Here is an 18,399-nt window from a genome sequence, read left to right on the forward strand (position 1 = left end):
AGGCTTTTCAAAATGCATTGTAGCTCATTCCCAGCCTAAAATAAAACTCACTCATACCGTCTCTGTCCACGGTGTATAGGTTTAGCCTGCTCTCATGCTTATGTCTCTACGCAGCTGTCCAGGAATTGTATCAATATGATGTGCGCACGTTATCTATTTCGTTGCCACAAATGAGTAATTCATTGCCACGTTATACCCATTTCATGCCCACAAATTAGCATTTCATGCGCACGTTATACCTATTTCGTGCCCTCGAAAATAGTATTTCGAGGGCACGAAATAGTATTTTGTGGCCACAATTTATTTATTTTTGGGCCATGTCATCAGAGGGGCTCCGTACAATTCAGGTTCTGCAGCCTCAACGGTCCTCAAGGGCCACGTACTCAAGGACCGCTAAGGCCGGAAGTACGAGGCTTGTGAAATGGGCGGTCTAGCCTCCGTCGCGCTGCCCCGGTTGCCTAGCAACCATGATACTAACAGCTGGAAACGTTTCACACAGCTTTGTTTGACAGAAATGAAGGAGAACATATTTTAGACATCTTTGTGAAGGACGCATTTCGAGCAGCCTTTGAATTGGGAAAGCCTTCGGTGCGCCACTGTGACGTAATCGGCCTTAAAATGCAGCCTTTAAGGCTACAGACCCTGAATTGGGATACAGCCTTTATGAAAGTGCGACGTTTGAGCCACTTCCTGTTCTCAGTCCCGGCGTCCTGATCACCGAGGTTTCTGTTGCTCTGATGTCTGATATTGATTATATCGGTAAACAGGCTGTAGGCAGAAACATCAGGTCTGATCTGAAAATCCCTTCAGAAACAAACTTTAAGAGTTTTATGTCCGTGTGAGGCCGCACGCTGATTGGATAACCACCTGTCAGTCTCAGGGTATTAGCCAATGAGCGCGCAGATTCACAGTAAGATCTTATCACGTCATTCTTTTTAACTAAAACATCAACAGTAAAACTGTAACGTGTCCTGTGATCTATAAACACTCTGTGATGAATAATCTGAAGTCATTTTGAGCCTGACAGTAGTTTCCTGTCACAGAGCAGAAGCTGCAGGCAGTTTTTGGCACCTTTATATTTAATTTATTCCAAAATAAATCAATAAAGGTAGAAAAGAACTCTCAGTGACATTAAAAATCTATTTTTAAAGACAGATGTGACCAAGTGCAACAAATATAAGATGAGATGTTTACAGATATTTGAAGTATTGATCATATGTAGAACACAGAGCAGGTCCAATAACAGAGTCATGCTGCTCACAAACAGCAGTTTGGTTTCATGAGCTCACTTCCTGCAGTGATCCTCAGCTTCTCTCCAAAGGAGCCGTAACATGTGGGCTCCTCACCATGATGATGATCCCAAACACACTGAGTTCCTTCATCCACCTGATCATGTACTTATTAAATAATGTGATGGTTTTGGTGTTTTTTAAAGACTTTGAGCCTCTAAAATAACTGGTTTGGACTTTAGGGCCAAAGCTCCAACATTAGAAAGCCGTCAGTGTGATGCTTCCAGTACAACAGCACCTCTGAGTGTGTGTGTTTACCTCTCAGACTAACTCCACCCTGACATCAAGAAGATGGAGGAAGAGGACGGAGCAGCATCTGCAGCATCCAGCTGTGTGTCTGTGAGGAGTGACTGGTCCAAAGACAGACCTCCACTCTTCAGTGATGAACCTGCAGCAACAATGTTCTTCAATCATGGAGCTCAGCTGACCATGTAAGAGAGCTGCTGACTCAGAGTTCAAAGGTTGTTTCTATAAATGTTCTGCCAGTGACATCATAACTTAACCTAACACTGGTCTGTGTATGAAGTATCATTTAGTGGCAGTTGTTAAAGTTGTATAATGATGATGCTAGTTTGGGGTGTATTTTCCTGCTGATGCAAATGCATCTACTTTGCCCTTTGTCTGGTGCTTTGGACAAAGACGTCCAATGAAACTCAGAACAACACAGTTTGCACCACCAGCAGGCAGAGGAAGTGGCTGACATCCAGAAATCCTACCAGTGGCTGAACAAAGCTGGACTGAAAGACAGCACAGAGGCACTAATCATGGCAGCACAGGAACAAGCTCCGAGCACAAGACCCATAGAGCCCGGGGTCTACATGGCTCTTTTTGGGGGGGTTGTGTTGTATTAATAGTGACTTTGTTTCTTTGGACCTGACCAAAATCTTTTGTTTTTCAGTTCAGTTGCAACATTGACTAACAGTAATGCAGGGGTCTTTTGTTATATTTCTGTAAGAGTTCAAATGTGTTCATTACATAAATAACATGTAATTTTCTCTGTAGCACTTCATGGATTTCATAAGCAACACACCTTAGTTGTTCACACAAAGCATAAAGGTAAAAAACAGTATATACAGTGTTATCTTCATTCTAGATGTCAAAAAGTATTTGTGGCTCCCAGTGTTTTCTTTTGCGTGGAAACTGGCTCCAAATGGCTCTTTGGGTCCTGAAGGTTGCTGACCCCTGACCTAATGGTATTTTTTTTTAGCTGGATCGTTCTATAAAAACATGAATCAAATCTGAGAAAAGTTTCCACCTGACCTGTTGAATGTTATTGAAGCCAGAAGTTTGCCTTCATACTGTGTTTCTTGCATGCCTGTTGTGGTGTACTAATTGATGTGAAATGAATGCAATGTGGTTGTGTTTGCAGAGGTCAGAGGTCACAGTCTCCAGCATCCAGCTGTGTGTCTGTGAGGAGTGACTGGTCCAAAGACAAACCTCCAGCCTTCAGTGATGAACCTGCAGCAACAATGTTCTTCAATCATGGAGCTCAGCTGACCATGTAAGAGAGCTGCTAAGTCAGAGTTCAAAGGTTGTTTCTATAAATGTGTTCTACCAGTGACATCATAAATGATTCCTAATGGTGGTCCGGGTACGATAATGCTAGTATCAATCGTAGTAGTAATGCAATCCAAGGTAATGATTTCTGCTCTGTTGCTGTGAACGTCTCTGCAGCCGTCTGTACTCTAATCTGAGACAACTATTACTGACAGAAACCATCACATCATCCAGTTTGTGTGTTTGCAGCTGCTTAAAAGATTTTAAACAGATTAATCAGTAATTCATGTGATGTGTTTGTGTTTGCAGAGGTCAGAGGTCACAGTCTCCAGTATCCAGCTGTGTGTCTGTGAGGAGTGACTGGTCCAAAGAAATAGTTCCTCCAAACTTCAGTGATGAACCTGCAGCAACAATGTTCTTCAGTCATGGAGCTCAGCTGACCATGTAAGAGAGCTGCTGACTCATTTACAGGTGTTTGAAATTCTGTGACCACTTTGTAATTTTAGTTTATATTTTTAAAGTGTTTTTATTTGTAGTTGCCTGTATTTTTATTACACTGTGTGTAACGTGGTGGTTTGTGCTGTTTGGGATTGTTTTGGTGTATTTGTGTCAGAACATCAGATAAATGATTTCATCACATTTTAAAAGAAAGTATCAGGATAATAATCTGAACTGAGTCATCAGAAATAGAAAGATGGTCTCAACAGGCCACTGAGCTGATCTCCAAAGAAATGCAGAAGATTGAAGAGTCCGAGGCTGTTTATTTGTCACAGGCATCGTCATACACGTACAACACAGTGAAATGTGCTGAGCTGCTCCTGTGACTGGACAAAACATTAGAAACAATCATTAAATGAAATAATGAAACATTGTGCAGATGTAATGTTAAAGTGCTTTGTGCCACATTAGCACAGCATGTACTGACAGAGCAGTGCAAGCAGAACAAAGCAAATGAGCAAAGTGATGTAAACAGAGTAACTGAACAGAGTGAGCAGAGTAATATCAGCAGTAATGAAGCAGCAGGATCAGTGTAGCAGCGTGTGACGTCATAATGAATCAGGTATGATCTGAAATATGACAGTGAGACAAGAACATGATGTAAGGTCCTGTTTAAACCCTGATGGTGATGCTATGAGGGGAGCATGTTCTGATTTAGGACTTGGATGGTCTGAGGATAGAAGCTCCTCTCTGTTTGTGTCCTGATGGTGCAGAAGCTTCTGCCTGATTGTAGAAGGAGCTGACGCCAGCATCATCCCAGAGGTGAAGCTCCTCTGTGTGCAGACCTGAGGTCAGATTCCTCCAGGCTGATGTTCAGGATCTACAGAAACGTGTGGTTGTAGTTATTGCTGCACTGTGTGCTGACAGCAGATACTCAGAACAAAGCGCTGCACACGTGTTCTTTACAAACATCTGTACATATCAAATATGGATCATGGCAGTGAATGAACACGTTTCTGTCATTTGTTTCATTGGCTTCTTTTTTCTGCCTGTGTTCATGTGATTAATGTCTAACACATAAACAGGTTTGTAATCAAACATCACATCATCAGGGAGGCATCATGAAACAAAGTTACTGCTGGAGGCTGAACTCAATTTGGTGGCAATGTTCAAAAATATCACTCAGATCATTTCAAAGCTTTTAGTTCTTCTTCTTCACTTCTGTAAAAGAATAGAAAGGAAATCAGAACCCAGAAGTTCACTTCCTGATGACTGAACTCTTTCAAAATAAAGCTGAAAGCTCTGAATGTGACACCGCTGCTCCACCACAGTTTTTAGAGGAGGTCAAAGGTCAGTTGAAAGTGATGGATCCCAAACTTCCAGTACATCCAGTGAAGGACATAATCAGCTCTGTGATGAAGGCTTTTACTGCGGAGTTTGTAGGCTGATCACTCTGTGTTTAATAAGACAGGCAGGAACAGCAAAGGAAACTTGGAATCTGAACTCAAACACAAGTTTCTCCACTTTGACTTTTCTCTGTGACCATCAGAGCTTCTGCACAGTGTCATCAAATCTGGATGTTTGTCACTGACAGTCAATGATTTTAGTGATAAAGAAATGTGTTCACAGAGGGAGGAAGAGGAAGAGGAGTGGTGTCTGTGAGGAGGAGCAGCTGTCCTGCTGTGCTTTGTGTCAGGACGTCCTGAAGGATCCAGTCTCTACCAGCTGTGGACACTGGTTCTGCAGACAGTGCATCTCCTCATACAGGGACCAGTCTGCTTCATCAGGAGACTGGTCCTGTCCCCAATGTGGAGAAAGATCCAGAAGCAGAGCTGGACTGCAGACAGCCAGTCAGAGCAGCTGTGTACAAAGTAAGACTGAACATCTGTCTGCTGATGGACTCATTTCTGAAAACTGGACTTCTTGTTGTTGTTCAGACATTGAAGAGTTTTCTTTCTGTTTTTCTTTCTTTCAGCAGATGTTGGTCTGCAGGAGGTTTTAGATAAACATAAGATCAGTCTGAGGAGGAGATGTGAACGTGTGACTGAAGGAAGTGATGAAACAGGAAGTAGAACCCTCCTCAACAGGATCTACACTGAGCTCTACATCACAGAGGGACAGAGTGAAGAGGTTCATAGCCAACATGAGGTGAGGCAGCTGGAGACAGCTTCCAAGATGGACGCCCTCCATGACACTCCAATCAGGTGCCAGGACATCTTTAAAGCCTTACCTGACCAACAGAGACCCATCAGAGTGGTTCTGACCAACGGCGTGGCTGGTGTTGGAAAAACCTTCTCAGTGCAGAAGTTCACTCTGGACTGGGCAGAGGGCTTGGAGAACCAACATGTCAGTGTGGTGGTTCTGCTTTCATTCAGGGAGCTGAACCTGATCAGAGAGGAGCAGTACAGTCTTCTGGAGCTGCTCCATGTTTTCCATCCAACACTACAGAAGGTCACAGCAGAGAAGCTGGCTGTCTCTCAGCTTTTGTTCATCTTTGACGGCCTGGATGAAAGCAGACTTTCATTGGATTTCACCAACAGGAAGCTGCTGTCTGATGTCACACAGAAGTCATCAGTCAGCCAGCTGCTGACAAACCTCATCCAGGGGAATCTGCTTCCCTCGGCTCTCGTCTGGATAACTTCCCGACCTGCAGCAGCCAATCAGATCCCTCCTACATGTGTTGACAGGCTAACAGAAGTACGAGGCTTCACTGACGCCCAGAAGGAGGAGTACTTCAGGAGGAGATTCAGTGATGAAGAGCTGTCCAGCAGAATCATCTCCCACATGAAGACATCCAGGAGCCTCCACATCATGTGTAGAATCCCAGTCTTCTGCTGGATCACTGCTACAGTTCTGGAGCACATGTTGACTACAGAGCAGAGAGGAGAGCTGCCCAAGACCCTGACTGACATGTACTCACACTTCCTGCTGGTTCAGACAAAGAGGAAGAAGAACAAGTACCACGAGGGACATGAGACGAGTCCACAGGAGCTGACGGAGGCTGACAGGGAAGTTCTTCTGAAGCTGGGGAGGCTGGCGTTTGAACATCTGGAGAAAGGAAACATCATGTTCTACCAAGAAGACCTGGAGCAGTGTGGTCTGGATGTGACAGAGGCCTCGGTGTACTCAGGAGTTTGTACAGAGATCTTCAAAAGAGAGTGTGTGATCTTCCAGAAACCAGTCTACTGCTTTGTTCATCTGAGCATCCAGGAGTTTCTGGCTGCAGTCTACATGTTCCACTGTTTCACCAACAGGAAGTCAGAGGTGCTGAAGGACTTCCTGGGAAAAAAATACAGAGAGTCATCTCTGGACAATTTTTTGATGGAAACACTAATAAAATCCTTCAGGAGTAAAAATGGTCATCTGGACCTGTTTGTTCGCTTCCTTCATGGCCTCTGTCTGGAGTCCAACCAGAGACTCTTAGGAGGTCTGCTGGGTCAGACAGAGAACAGTCCAGAAACCATCCAGAGAGTCATCAAGAATCTAAAAGAAAGGAAGACAAAATCCTCTCCTGACAGAAGCATCAACATCTTCCACTGTCTGATGGAGATGAACGACATCTTATTATCTCAGGAGATCCAAGAGTTCCTGAAGTCAGAGAACAAATCAAAGAAACTCTCTGAGATCCACTGCTCAGCTCTGGCCTTCATGCTGCAGATGTCAGAGGTGGTTCTGGATGAGTTGGACCTGAAGAAGTACAACACATCAGAGGACGGACGACTGAGACTGATTCCAGCTGTGAGGAACTGCAGAAAGGCTCGGTGAGTCCAGATGTGATCATTAATATTATCAGTTGGTGATAGTTTAGTTACTCAGTCATAAACTGCAATCATTTCTTATTTGAGGTCACACTAGGGCTGCCACAAACGATTACTTTTGTGATTATTTGACTAATCAGATCAAAAATAAAACATACAGCTTATTGCACCAGCATGCATCTGCTGTTATATAACTATCATTAGCTTACAGCTTAGAGTTTTTAAGGTATGTGCTAACTAAAAATAAAGACCAGATGATAGTTTATTAAACTTTTAATGAAATTTGCAGATTGTAGCAACAAACAGAAAGGCCCCCAAAATGTGTGCCGAGTTCTTCAGTGTGATTTCTCCACGGTGAAAGCACACTCTGCTCCACATAGTTATGAAGATCTTGATTAACCACATTAGCTTCACATTAGTAACTTTGTCCTCGACAGCTCGGCCATCTTCAGAACCTGCCCAGGAATTGAACTGCACATGTGCACTGGCTCCAGACGTGGGGTTGTCCTGCATAGTCAGTGGTGTCAGTAGATCATTAAGTAAAATAATATGTAACTAGATTCCTTTGAAAGAGCAACCATGGACGACAAAGCTGGGCGGAGTCTGCTCTAAGACACCAAATGAGCAAATGTTTGCTGACCTGTATCAGTGATCACCTTTTTGTTGGCCTGGTCCCCCAGTCCTCCCACTCCCCCTGGTCCTCGGTGGATGCTGTCACTTCCTCTGACACTGGCTCACCATTTATGTTGTGTCAAAAATCAAACGTGAAGATCTAATTTACTCTAAACTCTCTGACTGTTACTAATATAGTCATAAAATATGCAACAACCACTGGAGATGGAGATGAAGCTTCAACTTGCAGAAAATAGTTTATTAAAATCAGTTTGAATAAACCCAAGGCTCAGAGCAAAAGAGACAAAAGCGCCCCCAAGTGGTCAGACAATAGACGAACAGAATAAACCCTATCAAAGACAAACACGCTGGAAGCATCTTTTCTAACACTCCAGTATTTATTAGCATTTATTATAAATTTATTGTGACTTTGAAGACGTTCAGTGTTTCCTTTGGTATAACGGAGGTCTGACTACAGTCCAGTAAACACACTGATTAGGATTATAGATTAAACTGCAGTAATACTTTCACAGTGTGCAGTGATGCACAGGTCGAGTGGTTTTACACTGAAATTCTCAACAACAGGAAACTATAAGAATTTGTTACTCTAATAATAAACATAGAAGAAGAAAAACATTTTTCATTTAGAGTTGATGAATATAAATGAATTTGAACTTTACAAACCAATCAAAGACAAACTGATCCATGTGAGTTTATAACAATATTCAAAGGCTGCTGCTGGACACAGACAGGTAACATCATTTTGACTTGCTGTCACCTGGATCTGGAGTCATAAACACTGAAGCGCTGAACATTAATACAAGTCTGTTTCTGCCAACTAGTGATAAACCTGCAGACTAATGGCTCAGAAAGCTAAAAGGAGCCAATCATTTCTGTGTTTAGTTCCCCTGAAATCAGATGTGATATCAGCAGCTCTGAGTTCATTCATCATTATTGTCCAGTGATGAGATTTCTGCTCCGTTTGGTGACAGTCAGCAGATTTTTCCTGAGTGTGGACGTGAACAGTCGTACCTGACAGCAGCAGGTAGCAAACAGAGATCGTCTTTCCAGCTGGAACTCTTCACTGAGCTGAGCTCATTCAAAATGTTCTGGATTCAAGACAGGAAACAGTCCACATGTGTGTCTTCACTCTGACTCTGGATCAGATCTCACTGACAGACTGTGGACATTATGGAAGCCTAAATGTGACACCATCTTCCTCCTTCATCTGCAGATTAAAGCCAAACAAAGATTCTCATTAAAAGTCTGCAGGTCTGAGAGAGACTCAATCGTTGTGTCATGTCAAACACAGTAAGAGGAGCTGAAGCACAGATGTGAAGAGCAGATGTTCATCAGATTATGACCTCACTCTGTTTTGTCTTCATATACATTCAGTCTGTGTTTATAATGCAGACTTTCTGCTTTTATAATAACACATTTTATATTTTCTATGATCACAGACTGGCTGACTGTGGACTCTCAGGGACTCATTGTGAAGTTGTGGCCTCGGCTCTGAAGTCCATCCCCTCCCATCTGACAGAGCTGGAGATGAGTAACAACGAGCTGCAGGATTCAGCAGTGAAGCTTCTGTGTGCTGGACTGGAGAGTCCAAACTGTCGACTGGAGACTCTGAGGTGAGTTCACTGACTGCAGCTGTTGTTGTTTTTCTATATTTCAGATCTTTGATTGATGTTTGAAACTTTCTTTAGTTCCTAAATGTTCAGGATGTGTCTGAAGAGAAATGTGTCTTTGAGTGCTTTCAGAAATGTTGTGTCTTTCCAAACGACTGAACAACAGTTTTTCCTCTTGGCTCCAAATAGAAGTGACAGACTTGAGCAGCGTTCATTTAAAGGCTGACAGAAGTGCAGTGGTGACGGGGAGATGTTTGACAGGACAGCTTTTTAGCCTCCACAGGTTCATGTTGTGCTCCATCAGTCAGTGAAGATGAAGTCAGTACTGGTGAGGCTGTAGAGTGTGTGAGGGATGTGAATGAGGCTGTTGGAGATCTGATGATAGCAGATAAAAACAGGCTGCAGAGACTTTGAGCTTGTGTGGAAACAGACAGAGAAAAGAAAGACATGAATGTCAAAGCTAATAAAGGTGAAGTTAGGAGCTGTGATGATGTTCATGTATCAGAAGCTGATCGGGCTGCTACAGAGACGACCCACACAGCTGCTGTGGTGAGGTTTGTGTTAAAGCAGAGGAACACAGGCCCACACATGACAGCAAAGCAGGTTTCAGGCTCTGTGAGAGGATTTCAAACAGAAGCTGGAGAAGAGAAAGGACTACAGAAAGAAGGCAGCTGAGACCAGTCCAAGTGTTTCCATGGAGCCCAGTCTAACATTCATTTATACACTAACGTACAGAAGTGAACGGGAAAATGAATCCATAGTTTCAAATGTAGAAATAGTTCTCAGTTCATTTACAGAGTTTAATACAGTGAGGAGGAAATGTTCAGTTCGATTCAATTCGATTGGAATCTGGGAAATTTTGCCTCAGACAGAAATATTATAATTCAGTACATTTACATATTTTTGTGTCTATAAAAGGGAAGCTGGCACTTTCGAGACTTTATCAAATGTGTGAGCATCACAGCAGAGGCCTTTGTGTCAACGTAGCTGAAGATAAAACACGGAAGAACATGAAGGTGATTTTCCTGTTCTGGGATTTTATAGAAATATTCTGCAGTAGATCAAAAACGAAAGAAAACCATGAATCAACACATGAACATTACCTGATGCTGCTGAAGTGAAGCAGAGCAAAGTTACAGTGTTTTTGTTAAAGACACAACTGAGCGTTTTGCAATTTGCATAATTTTAAAAAGTTTAAATTTGTTCAGTATTGAACAGCAGAAATTAGGTTTTCTTTTCGAAAGCAAGTAAAAGGAAAAAAACAGCGGCCGACAGCGCTGTAAACAACGGTAGACTTGTGCGTAACAAGCAAGCGAATAATGCAGAAAACAGATTTTTAGACGGGAAACTGTGTGAGAGAGAGAGAGAGAGAGAGAGAGAGAGAGCTGTGCATGAAGTGTGATTTTATTGTGGTGGAAGCAAAACAGCAAAAGTCAGAGTGAGTTCATGACGATGTTTATGTGAAGCGTAGTTTGGATCTTCTTTTGCTGCTGGTTCAGTCAATATTGTTTGTAGAGAGATAAAACTAACAGCTTCAGAATCGAGCGCAAAAAGGACGTAAACACAAAGCGTGGACCCGCCGAAACATCAGAATCGGCGAGCTGTCGGCTTTCAGCCCCGACCGTGTCTGTGCCGTCAGTGAGAAAGGCGACATCTCACTGATTCTGATGTGTCGGCGGGTCCGAGCTTTGTGTTTACGTCTCTGTGCAGAATCCGTGTTCCTGCTCTCATTTACTGTTTCAGCTGTTTGGTGGTTGTTAAAGTTTTGTGAGGTTTAACCTGAGATTCTGACATTTCGGGCAAAATAAATTAATATTATAAAATTGATTCAGGATTTTAATTAATCAATATCACGTTATCCAAGCCAGAATCGATTTTAATCGATGAATCGATTATTAAAACCCACTCCTAATTCAAAGCACTGAAGCATCGACTTATTTCATTATCCAACAATGAAAACAAGAAACACAGACAGCTGGCCTTCAAAGTAAAAGCTGCTCCTTTTGAAACATGTTGGTGGTAAAATGTAAGAAGAGCTGAAGCACATAAATGATCTACGTGCCAAAATATTAAACACAGTTGATATATTTGTGTGAGTGTTGTGATTCAGGTGTAGATGTAATAATGTACATATAGCAGAGTTTCCTCTTCTAGATCAGCTGATCAGAGTCGGGCCAATCAGCTCTGAGCATGCTCAGTCTGAGTTATGGAGCCACATACTATGATTCACCATGGCAACGGCATGAGCAGAGGCTCCGTGTGAATCCAGAGGAGCAGGAACATGAATGATGACAGTAGATGATTGTGTGAAAGTGCTGGAAGCAAATGAGTGTGTGATGTTCTTTCAGTGTTGCACTTTGTAGACGCTCCCTGAGCACTGGTCTCACAGCCAGCTGCACATAGAGACCAGTGTTGTTAGTCCAGGTCAGAAGATGACTTGTTGGAATGAAAATGAGCTTGTAGTTTGTCTGCTTTAATAATGTGACTGGAAAAAGGTGTTGGACTTCAAATATGTCCATTTCTGTCACACTTCACCTTTAAAAGTGAAGCCATGTGGTTCCTGGAAGGAAAAACACGACTTTTTCAAGTCTTTGTCCTGTTTTTATGAGACATGTACGACTTTAATGTGAAACATTCAGAGTTTTTTCTCTTGTTGTGTTTGTTTGAAGCTGCTTCCTGTTGGCTTCAGCTGTTTGGAGTTTCCATTTTCTAAACTTCTACATTCTGAACCTTCTTCAGCTCTGAACAGATGATGAAACACTGAATGATTTCAAGCACTTTGTCTAATAAACTTACATCTTTCGTTCTTTATACAGATTGATGGACTGTGGTTTGTCAGATATTGGCCTTGATTATCTGGCAGCAGCACTGAAGTCCAACCCCTCGTATCCCACAGAGGTGGACCTGAGTGGAACCTACAGCAACCTGAAGGGTTCAGGAGTGAAGCATCTGTGTGGTTTTCGGGAGAATCCACGATGTCGATTTGAAACTCTGAGGTCAGTCAGCATGTTTTAGTTGTGCTGAGATGAATATGATGTGAAAGTTGTGCTGACACTAAACTGCAGACATCAGGCTGATATTATACTGATCCACACTGAGGATCTTCATGGTAAAGTCTGTTTTCTTCTTCTCTGGTTTAGTCCATTGACTGCAGCAGAACAATGTTCACATTTCAAACAGTGATACTCAACGTATGGCCCGCGGCCCACACGCGGCCTGCCCACCTTTCCTGATTCAGAGAGAGGGGACCCTGATTAACTGTGTAGCTTCTTCCTCACAGTTCTAAGTATCAGACACAACAATGAATAATCCACAGCTGACTGTCTTTAGCAGGTCAAAGGTCACGGCACACAGCACTCTGTGAAACAGTTTGGAGCAGGAATTCTTGCACATTTACAAACTGACACTGCTGCACGGCATGCTGGGTAATGCTAGCTGCTCAGGTATGGGCGTGCTAATGGCTGTGAGGCTCTGTGGCTGCAGAACACCGAAGAAGAGAAAAGAGAGGTGGAGGATGAAGAAAAGAGGCGGAGATGAAGCAGAAGTTTTGCTCCAGAGAGGAGCTGTGTCTGTGTGGGCAGGGCTCAGGCTGCTCCGCCCACACAGTGACAGTGAAGCAGGTGAAGAGTAATAAATGAAGACAGCAGACAGTATTTGATAAGCTGATGTACAAACATGTAGGTCGTGTCCAAATTCATGGGCTGCATCCTCCTGAGGCCGCATTTGTAGACCGATTACGTCACAGCGACACGTCGAAGGCTGTCCAAATTCGTAGACTCCTCCGAATGCAGCCAACAAATGCGTCCTCCTTTTCCCCGAATTTGAAGGATGGGTCGGGTGTGTCCTTCGTGGCCTACCATATCCCAGAATTCATAGCGCGGCCCAGCCAAACTCCAGTTTCCAACAATGGCGGCCGCTACTAAGTTTTAAAATTACTCATACTAATCTTTCTCGGTCACAAAATAAACTTTTAACATATTTTCAGGCGAGAAAGTAGCTGTGTAAACATCAAATATCTGCTCGGTTTATCAAGATACCGCATATTTGCAAAAGTGCTTCAACGTTTTCGGAGACGTCTGCTACCCACCAGCTCGATAGCTCGCCGGGAGCTCGAGGGTCACTGAAGCCGCCGAGAACGGCACAACTCCCGGCACATCATTTTCAGATCACTGCGGACTTTCGCTACTCAGGTTAAACGTGATATATAAGTCACTTAGACAACCTCAAAATGTTATTGTTTGGCTTTTTTCAGTGTTTTGTTTGTTCGTGAGTAAATCGGTTTGGCTGAGATTAAAGTTATTAGATTAGATTAGATAAAATAAAACTTTATTAATCCCCCAGGTGGGTTCCTCCTTGGTCTTTACAGAGCTGACTAAACGTCAAACAGAAAACTGATTAAACAGAAGTATGAGACGGTCGAGAATTTACGCCAGTGTCCTGTTATATTTTAGATAGCAAGGAGCAGACGGCTGAGTTTATTAAACTCCACCGAGACAGCAGTGACGCTAATCAGAAGGCTAGACCGTCCAATTTCCCCAGCCGTTTATTTCCAGCCTACCCGACCTTCTGAGGACCCAGCCCACGTAGACCGCAAAGGCCGGGTCCTCGGGAGGATGCAGCCCATGAATTTGGACACGACCGTAGAATGATGGTGGCAGCTACAGAAACAGGTCCATACAGACTGAAGCGTGTCTCAGTCTGAATGTACACTGCTGTTATAAGAGCTGTGGAAACTCAGGTCAAAAGGACGTAACCACACTGCTGACAGTTCCAGGACATTCACAGAGTTACAGCATCATTTGTGACCATAAAGACAGAAAGCTCATCCAAATCCTGGGATTAAAAGTCTGTCCTGGTGGTGTCCAGTCAAACACGTCTCTGTGAAAGCTTCAATCCAACAGGCTCCAAAGTCCTTCTGCTCATTTCCTCGCCGGGTTCTTGATGCTCCTGTACCATCTCTCTGTCATCCTCCTCGCTCCCTCTTTGCACTCACAGTCTTTGTGCATCATTAACACTCACATGTGGAAAACCAAAGTTTTACTGGGCAGAAGATGATCATCAGTGACTCTGTCTTTAAAACACTCTTGTTAGAAATGTTCGACTTTAATGTGAAACATTCAGAGTTTTTTCTCTTGTTGTGTTTGTTTGAAGCTGCTTCCTGTTGGCTTCAGCTGTTTGGAGTTTCCATTTTCTAAACTTCTACATTCTGAACCTTCTTCAGCTCTGAACAGATGATGAAACACTGAATGATTTCATGCACTTTGTCTAATAAACTTACATCTTTCATTCTCTATACAGATTGGAGCGCTGTGATTTGTCAGAGATCAGCTGTGATTATCTGGAAGCAGTGCTGAAGCTCAACCCTTCGTATCCCAGAGTGGTGGACCTGAGAGACCACAAGCTGCAGGATTCAGGAGTGAAGCAGCTGTGTGTTCTTCTGGAGAATCCACAACATCAAATTGAAACTCTGAGGTCAGTCTCCACGTTTTAGTTGTGCTGACACTGTCGATCTGTGGAACTAAAACCTTTATACAGGAAGTCTGGTTCAGCTCTTTGTAGACCTTCTAATCTCTGATGCTCTGAGTCTTACTCAGTAGATGATGCAGAGTTGTGAAGCCGATGTGGGTGAGGACACTCGCCCAGCTCTAACTACTTTGACGTCCAGGCGGCTTCCCTGCTTGTCCTGATACAAACAAACCTGAGTAACGTTGCAGGTCAGATCTCATCAGTCACACCTGTTATGGCAGCTCTCCTCTAGATTGTAGTTCTTGTTAACCTGGGATGGTTTTAGAAGCCTGGACCACAGACTGCAAGGGAAGATATTACTGGGAAAGGCCAAAGCAACCTATTAGACCCATTAAACACTAACATAGATGAATACTCAGATTTAAACCTTTATTGTTTCACAAAGGGTTAAAAAGGGAACGTCCACAGTTTAGACTGCAGCAGATTTTATTAAAGCAGTTTGACAGGAGCAAAGCAAAAACACAAAGAATAAGTGTTTCACATATTAATACATATAACATAATAATAAAAGAAAAGCAAAATAATGATACAAAAGAATGAAAAAGTTGTCCAGAGCAGCAGGATGTCTGAGGTCTGCAGAAACACAAAAACACAGCAGCTAAAAATAGTTGTTGAAAGAAAACGAGGTGGGAGCTGCTGATTCCTGAGCTTTGATACTGGATTAGCTTCAGTAGTTATTCCCATCACTGCTGTAGGAGCTACATTTAGTCACAGCTGATTGTCTCCTTTGACCAATCAGAAGACTACTGTTGTAAAAACAAGCAGACAAAGAACCAATGAGAGTGAAGAACAGGATAAAGAGCTCGTGTGATGGAGGCAAAGCAATAATCAGCAGACTGTAGCAGTTTCTATCTGGATGAAAGTAGAAGGAGCTCAGCGGAGCTCAGTCCCATATCTTTGGTTAGAAACAACATCAGTGATTTCCTGCTGCTCGAGATGATTCCAGCAGCTCTCATTACAGCAGCTGATGAGAGAAACAGCTGATGGCTCACAGCTCGTGCACTGTTGGATCTCCAGATGTTCACGTGGCTGAAGTCTGTGAAGAAACTGTGGTCCACGTAGTTCACACGGCCTCAGATTGGACCGAGCTCCCTGGATCACTGCAGCATCCTCAGCTGGTACATGGACGTCTCTGCTCCTCAGTCTTGGAGCCCCTGCAGGTCCGTCCACACCACCGGGATCTTCTCACTCACCTTTCCTTTGTCCTCGTCCTTCATCGGCCGTGCTGTGTCTTTGTTCCTGCGGTGTTGTTCCCACGATGCAGCGCTGATGTTCCCTCCTTGAATGCACAACAAGTACGGTGCTGGTCTTTCTCGGGTGGAGCAGAGACAGATTGAAGTCTTTCAGGCTTTAGTGCCGACTTCCCTGACAGAGGCTGGACTCCATGGTCTGCACAGGAGGCTTCTACACTGTGTGGAGGTGACTCCTGGACTTGAAGACAGGCTGCAGGTACATGTGTGATGAAGAGGACCTACAGCAGTGTGATGGAGCTGCAGGTCTGAAGGAAGTCCTGCTGTCCTGTCCCACCCTCATCTTTGCTTCCTCTGTCTTCTCTGGACTTGTCCTCCTGTTTCAGAAACAGCACTGCTTCATGCCGAGGGTGGACGGGAGCGTTGGCTCTGATTCTTTTACCGTCCACCACAAGGAGACACTGATGCTGACCTCCTGATTCATCTGCATGTGTTCTGCTTCACACTGCTCACCTCCACCAAAGACTTCACAAACATCTTCTTTCTTTGAGTCCAGTTTGTCCCACAAACACTTCCAAATCTCCTCCTCTGAGATTCTGCAGCTTCTTGCAGTGTGACTCAGCTGACTTCTGACAGACCACAGACTGGCACAGCATCCACATGTGTCTCCTTTCAAACAGGCTCTTGATGTTTCCTCCCACATCATTCTGGCCTCTCAGTCTCCTTTGTTCTCCAGCTCTGTAGCTCCAGCTGGTGAAGCTTCAGTTTTCCATGTTGGTAACAGTAAACTACAGCCTCTGCTGTCAGCTGGGTAACTAAACAGAGCTGCAGCACGTCTCTGCGGTGGTGCTACATCCAGCCTGCAGACGGCCGTCTACATGTTGTAGTGGTTTACAGTCACCAGGGGGCGCTGTCCCAGCCATGCAGGCAGTGGGCTGCTCTGCTTGTGCTGTTGTTGGTGAAGCTGAAGTGAAAGTGATAGGTTTGTAGTTTGAACCTATCCACTGGAACGTTAAGGACAATCTGCTACGCAGCAAAAAGCAAGACACAAGGCACCAAAGTTCTCTGGTTTACTCATGCATGAGGGAGACCTGGCTGGAGCCAAGCGTCGTTCCACCACTTGACCACCATCAGACTCTCAGCCAGGCTCCCCATAGCACTCCTTTTATTGTGGTTACATGAATATGCATAGGGTCATTAACATATAGCATCTCACATAGGTATACATGTGAACAAAGATAAACAAAAATAAAAGAAAACTGTTGTTTTTGTGCATAACAAAAAGCTCACAATCGTGCAGTCAAAATGTAAACAGACGCTGAGCATAATAACAAGCAGCTGCTCTGTTCCCAGGTTCTACTGCGTGACTGACAGCCTGGAGTTTGAAATCCTCTTTGTAACCGTGTCTCTTACAGGTGCCATTTATGGTCCTTATACACACTCAATACAGTAATATTACGTTGAAGCAGAGTACGTATCACTCCGCGAGGCTCCTCGTAGCTGTAATGCTCCAACAATCCATCAAGCGGTGCGGCCTCGTAGCTGAGCAAAGTCGTACCAAAACATCTTTTGAAAGGTTTCTGAGCGCCGTGTAGCACATAAAATCGGTTCGAGGTCAGTAAGCACAACCAGAATTCATCCATAAGCCGCACTGTCGATTTATGAGAAAATTACAGGATTTTAAGTGCAGAAAATATAGTTTATGGTTTTCCTTTGATCTTAGCAAATATCTACGCCTCTAATTGGGACGATCACAGATTTTTCACTAATGTCTTTGCGCGGCTCCCCAATATGTCATCACACAATATCATCTTTGAGGGAGACCTAAACTGCTCATTATCTGCTATGGACCACAGTTCACACAAAAGTACACTTAGTCCAAACTCAGCATGCGTCATTCAGAGCTTTCTTGATAATTATGGGCTGGCTGATGTGTGGAGATTTCATAATCCTGCTTCACATCAATACTCTTTTTTTCTAATGTCCATAAAACATATATTTGTATAGAAAAACGTCTCCCTTTAGTTACAGAATGTGATTATAAGACTCTGGTGATTTCTCCTCTTGTTTTTTCAATGTGTATTCCTGATGCCTGCTCCAACTATCAGCCATGGAGATTCAACTCAGTGTTGTTAGCAGATGAAGAGTTTGTCAGTTACAAAAGGTCTCAAAGAGATTTTTTTTCTATCAATCAGACCCCAGAGATGTCATCATCAGTCATTTGGGAATCTCTAAAAGCATCTGAGAGGCCAAATAATTTCATTTTGTGCCAAACAAAGTGCAACACTGAAAGAACATCATCCATAAATATTGAGTAAGAACTGGACTCTCATACAGCGAGACTCAAATGCCTTTAAACATCAGCTTATCCTGCTGATCCAAGTCCAACACTGAGTTTGTAAAAACATGTTTGTCAATCATTTTGTTTGGTTTCTGAGGAAAAAGATTCAATAAGTTG

The 18,399-nt window shown here is 43.5% G+C and overlaps 2 protein-coding genes across 2 annotated transcripts in view; both read left to right on the forward strand.

Annotated features, from left to right (window-relative positions):
• Positions 1-18,399, forward strand: part of LOC146548168 (ribonuclease inhibitor-like) — a 343,680-nt gene that overhangs the window by 119,258 nt on the left and 206,023 nt on the right. Inside the window, exons 2-3 of the mRNA XM_085266265.1 lie at positions 12,042-12,221; positions 14,524-14,697. Of these exons, the coding sequence (XP_085122391.1) occupies positions 12,046-12,221; positions 14,524-14,697 (350 nt within the window). The 5' untranslated portion in view covers positions 12,042-12,045. The remainder of the gene's footprint in view (positions 1-12,041; positions 12,222-14,523; positions 14,698-18,399) is intronic.
• LOC146548177 (protein NLRC3-like) lies at positions 4,822-9,232 on the forward strand. The gene is made up of 3 exons (XM_085266192.1): positions 4,822-5,095; positions 5,200-6,985; positions 9,055-9,232. Exons 1-3 carry the CDS (start codon positions 4,822-4,824, stop codon positions 9,230-9,232), a joined length of 2,238 nt encoding a protein of 745 aa, XP_085122318.1.

Source organism: Mchenga conophoros, linkage group LG23 (genome assembly GCF_057382185.1).
Source record: "Mchenga conophoros isolate Kocher_MC1m ecotype Shallow Benthic linkage group LG23, M_conophoros_male_GT1.1, whole genome shotgun sequence".
Taxonomy (NCBI): Eukaryota; Metazoa; Chordata; class Actinopteri; order Cichliformes; family Cichlidae; genus Mchenga; species Mchenga conophoros.

Bases quoted from the DNA above. Each gene is read 5' to 3' on its own strand.
- LOC146548177 (XM_085266192.1), top strand. From the start codon at position 4,822: ATGATTTTAGTGATAAAGAAATGTGTTCACAGAGGGAGGAAGAGGAAG. The intron at 5,096-5,199 runs GTAAGACTGAAC...TCTTTCTTTCAG, and splicing joins TCAGAGCAGCTGTGTACAAA to CAGATGTTGGTCTGCAGGAG. The intron at 6,986-9,054 runs GTGAGTCCAGAT...CTATGATCACAG, and splicing joins AGGAACTGCAGAAAGGCTCG to ACTGGCTGACTGTGGACTCT.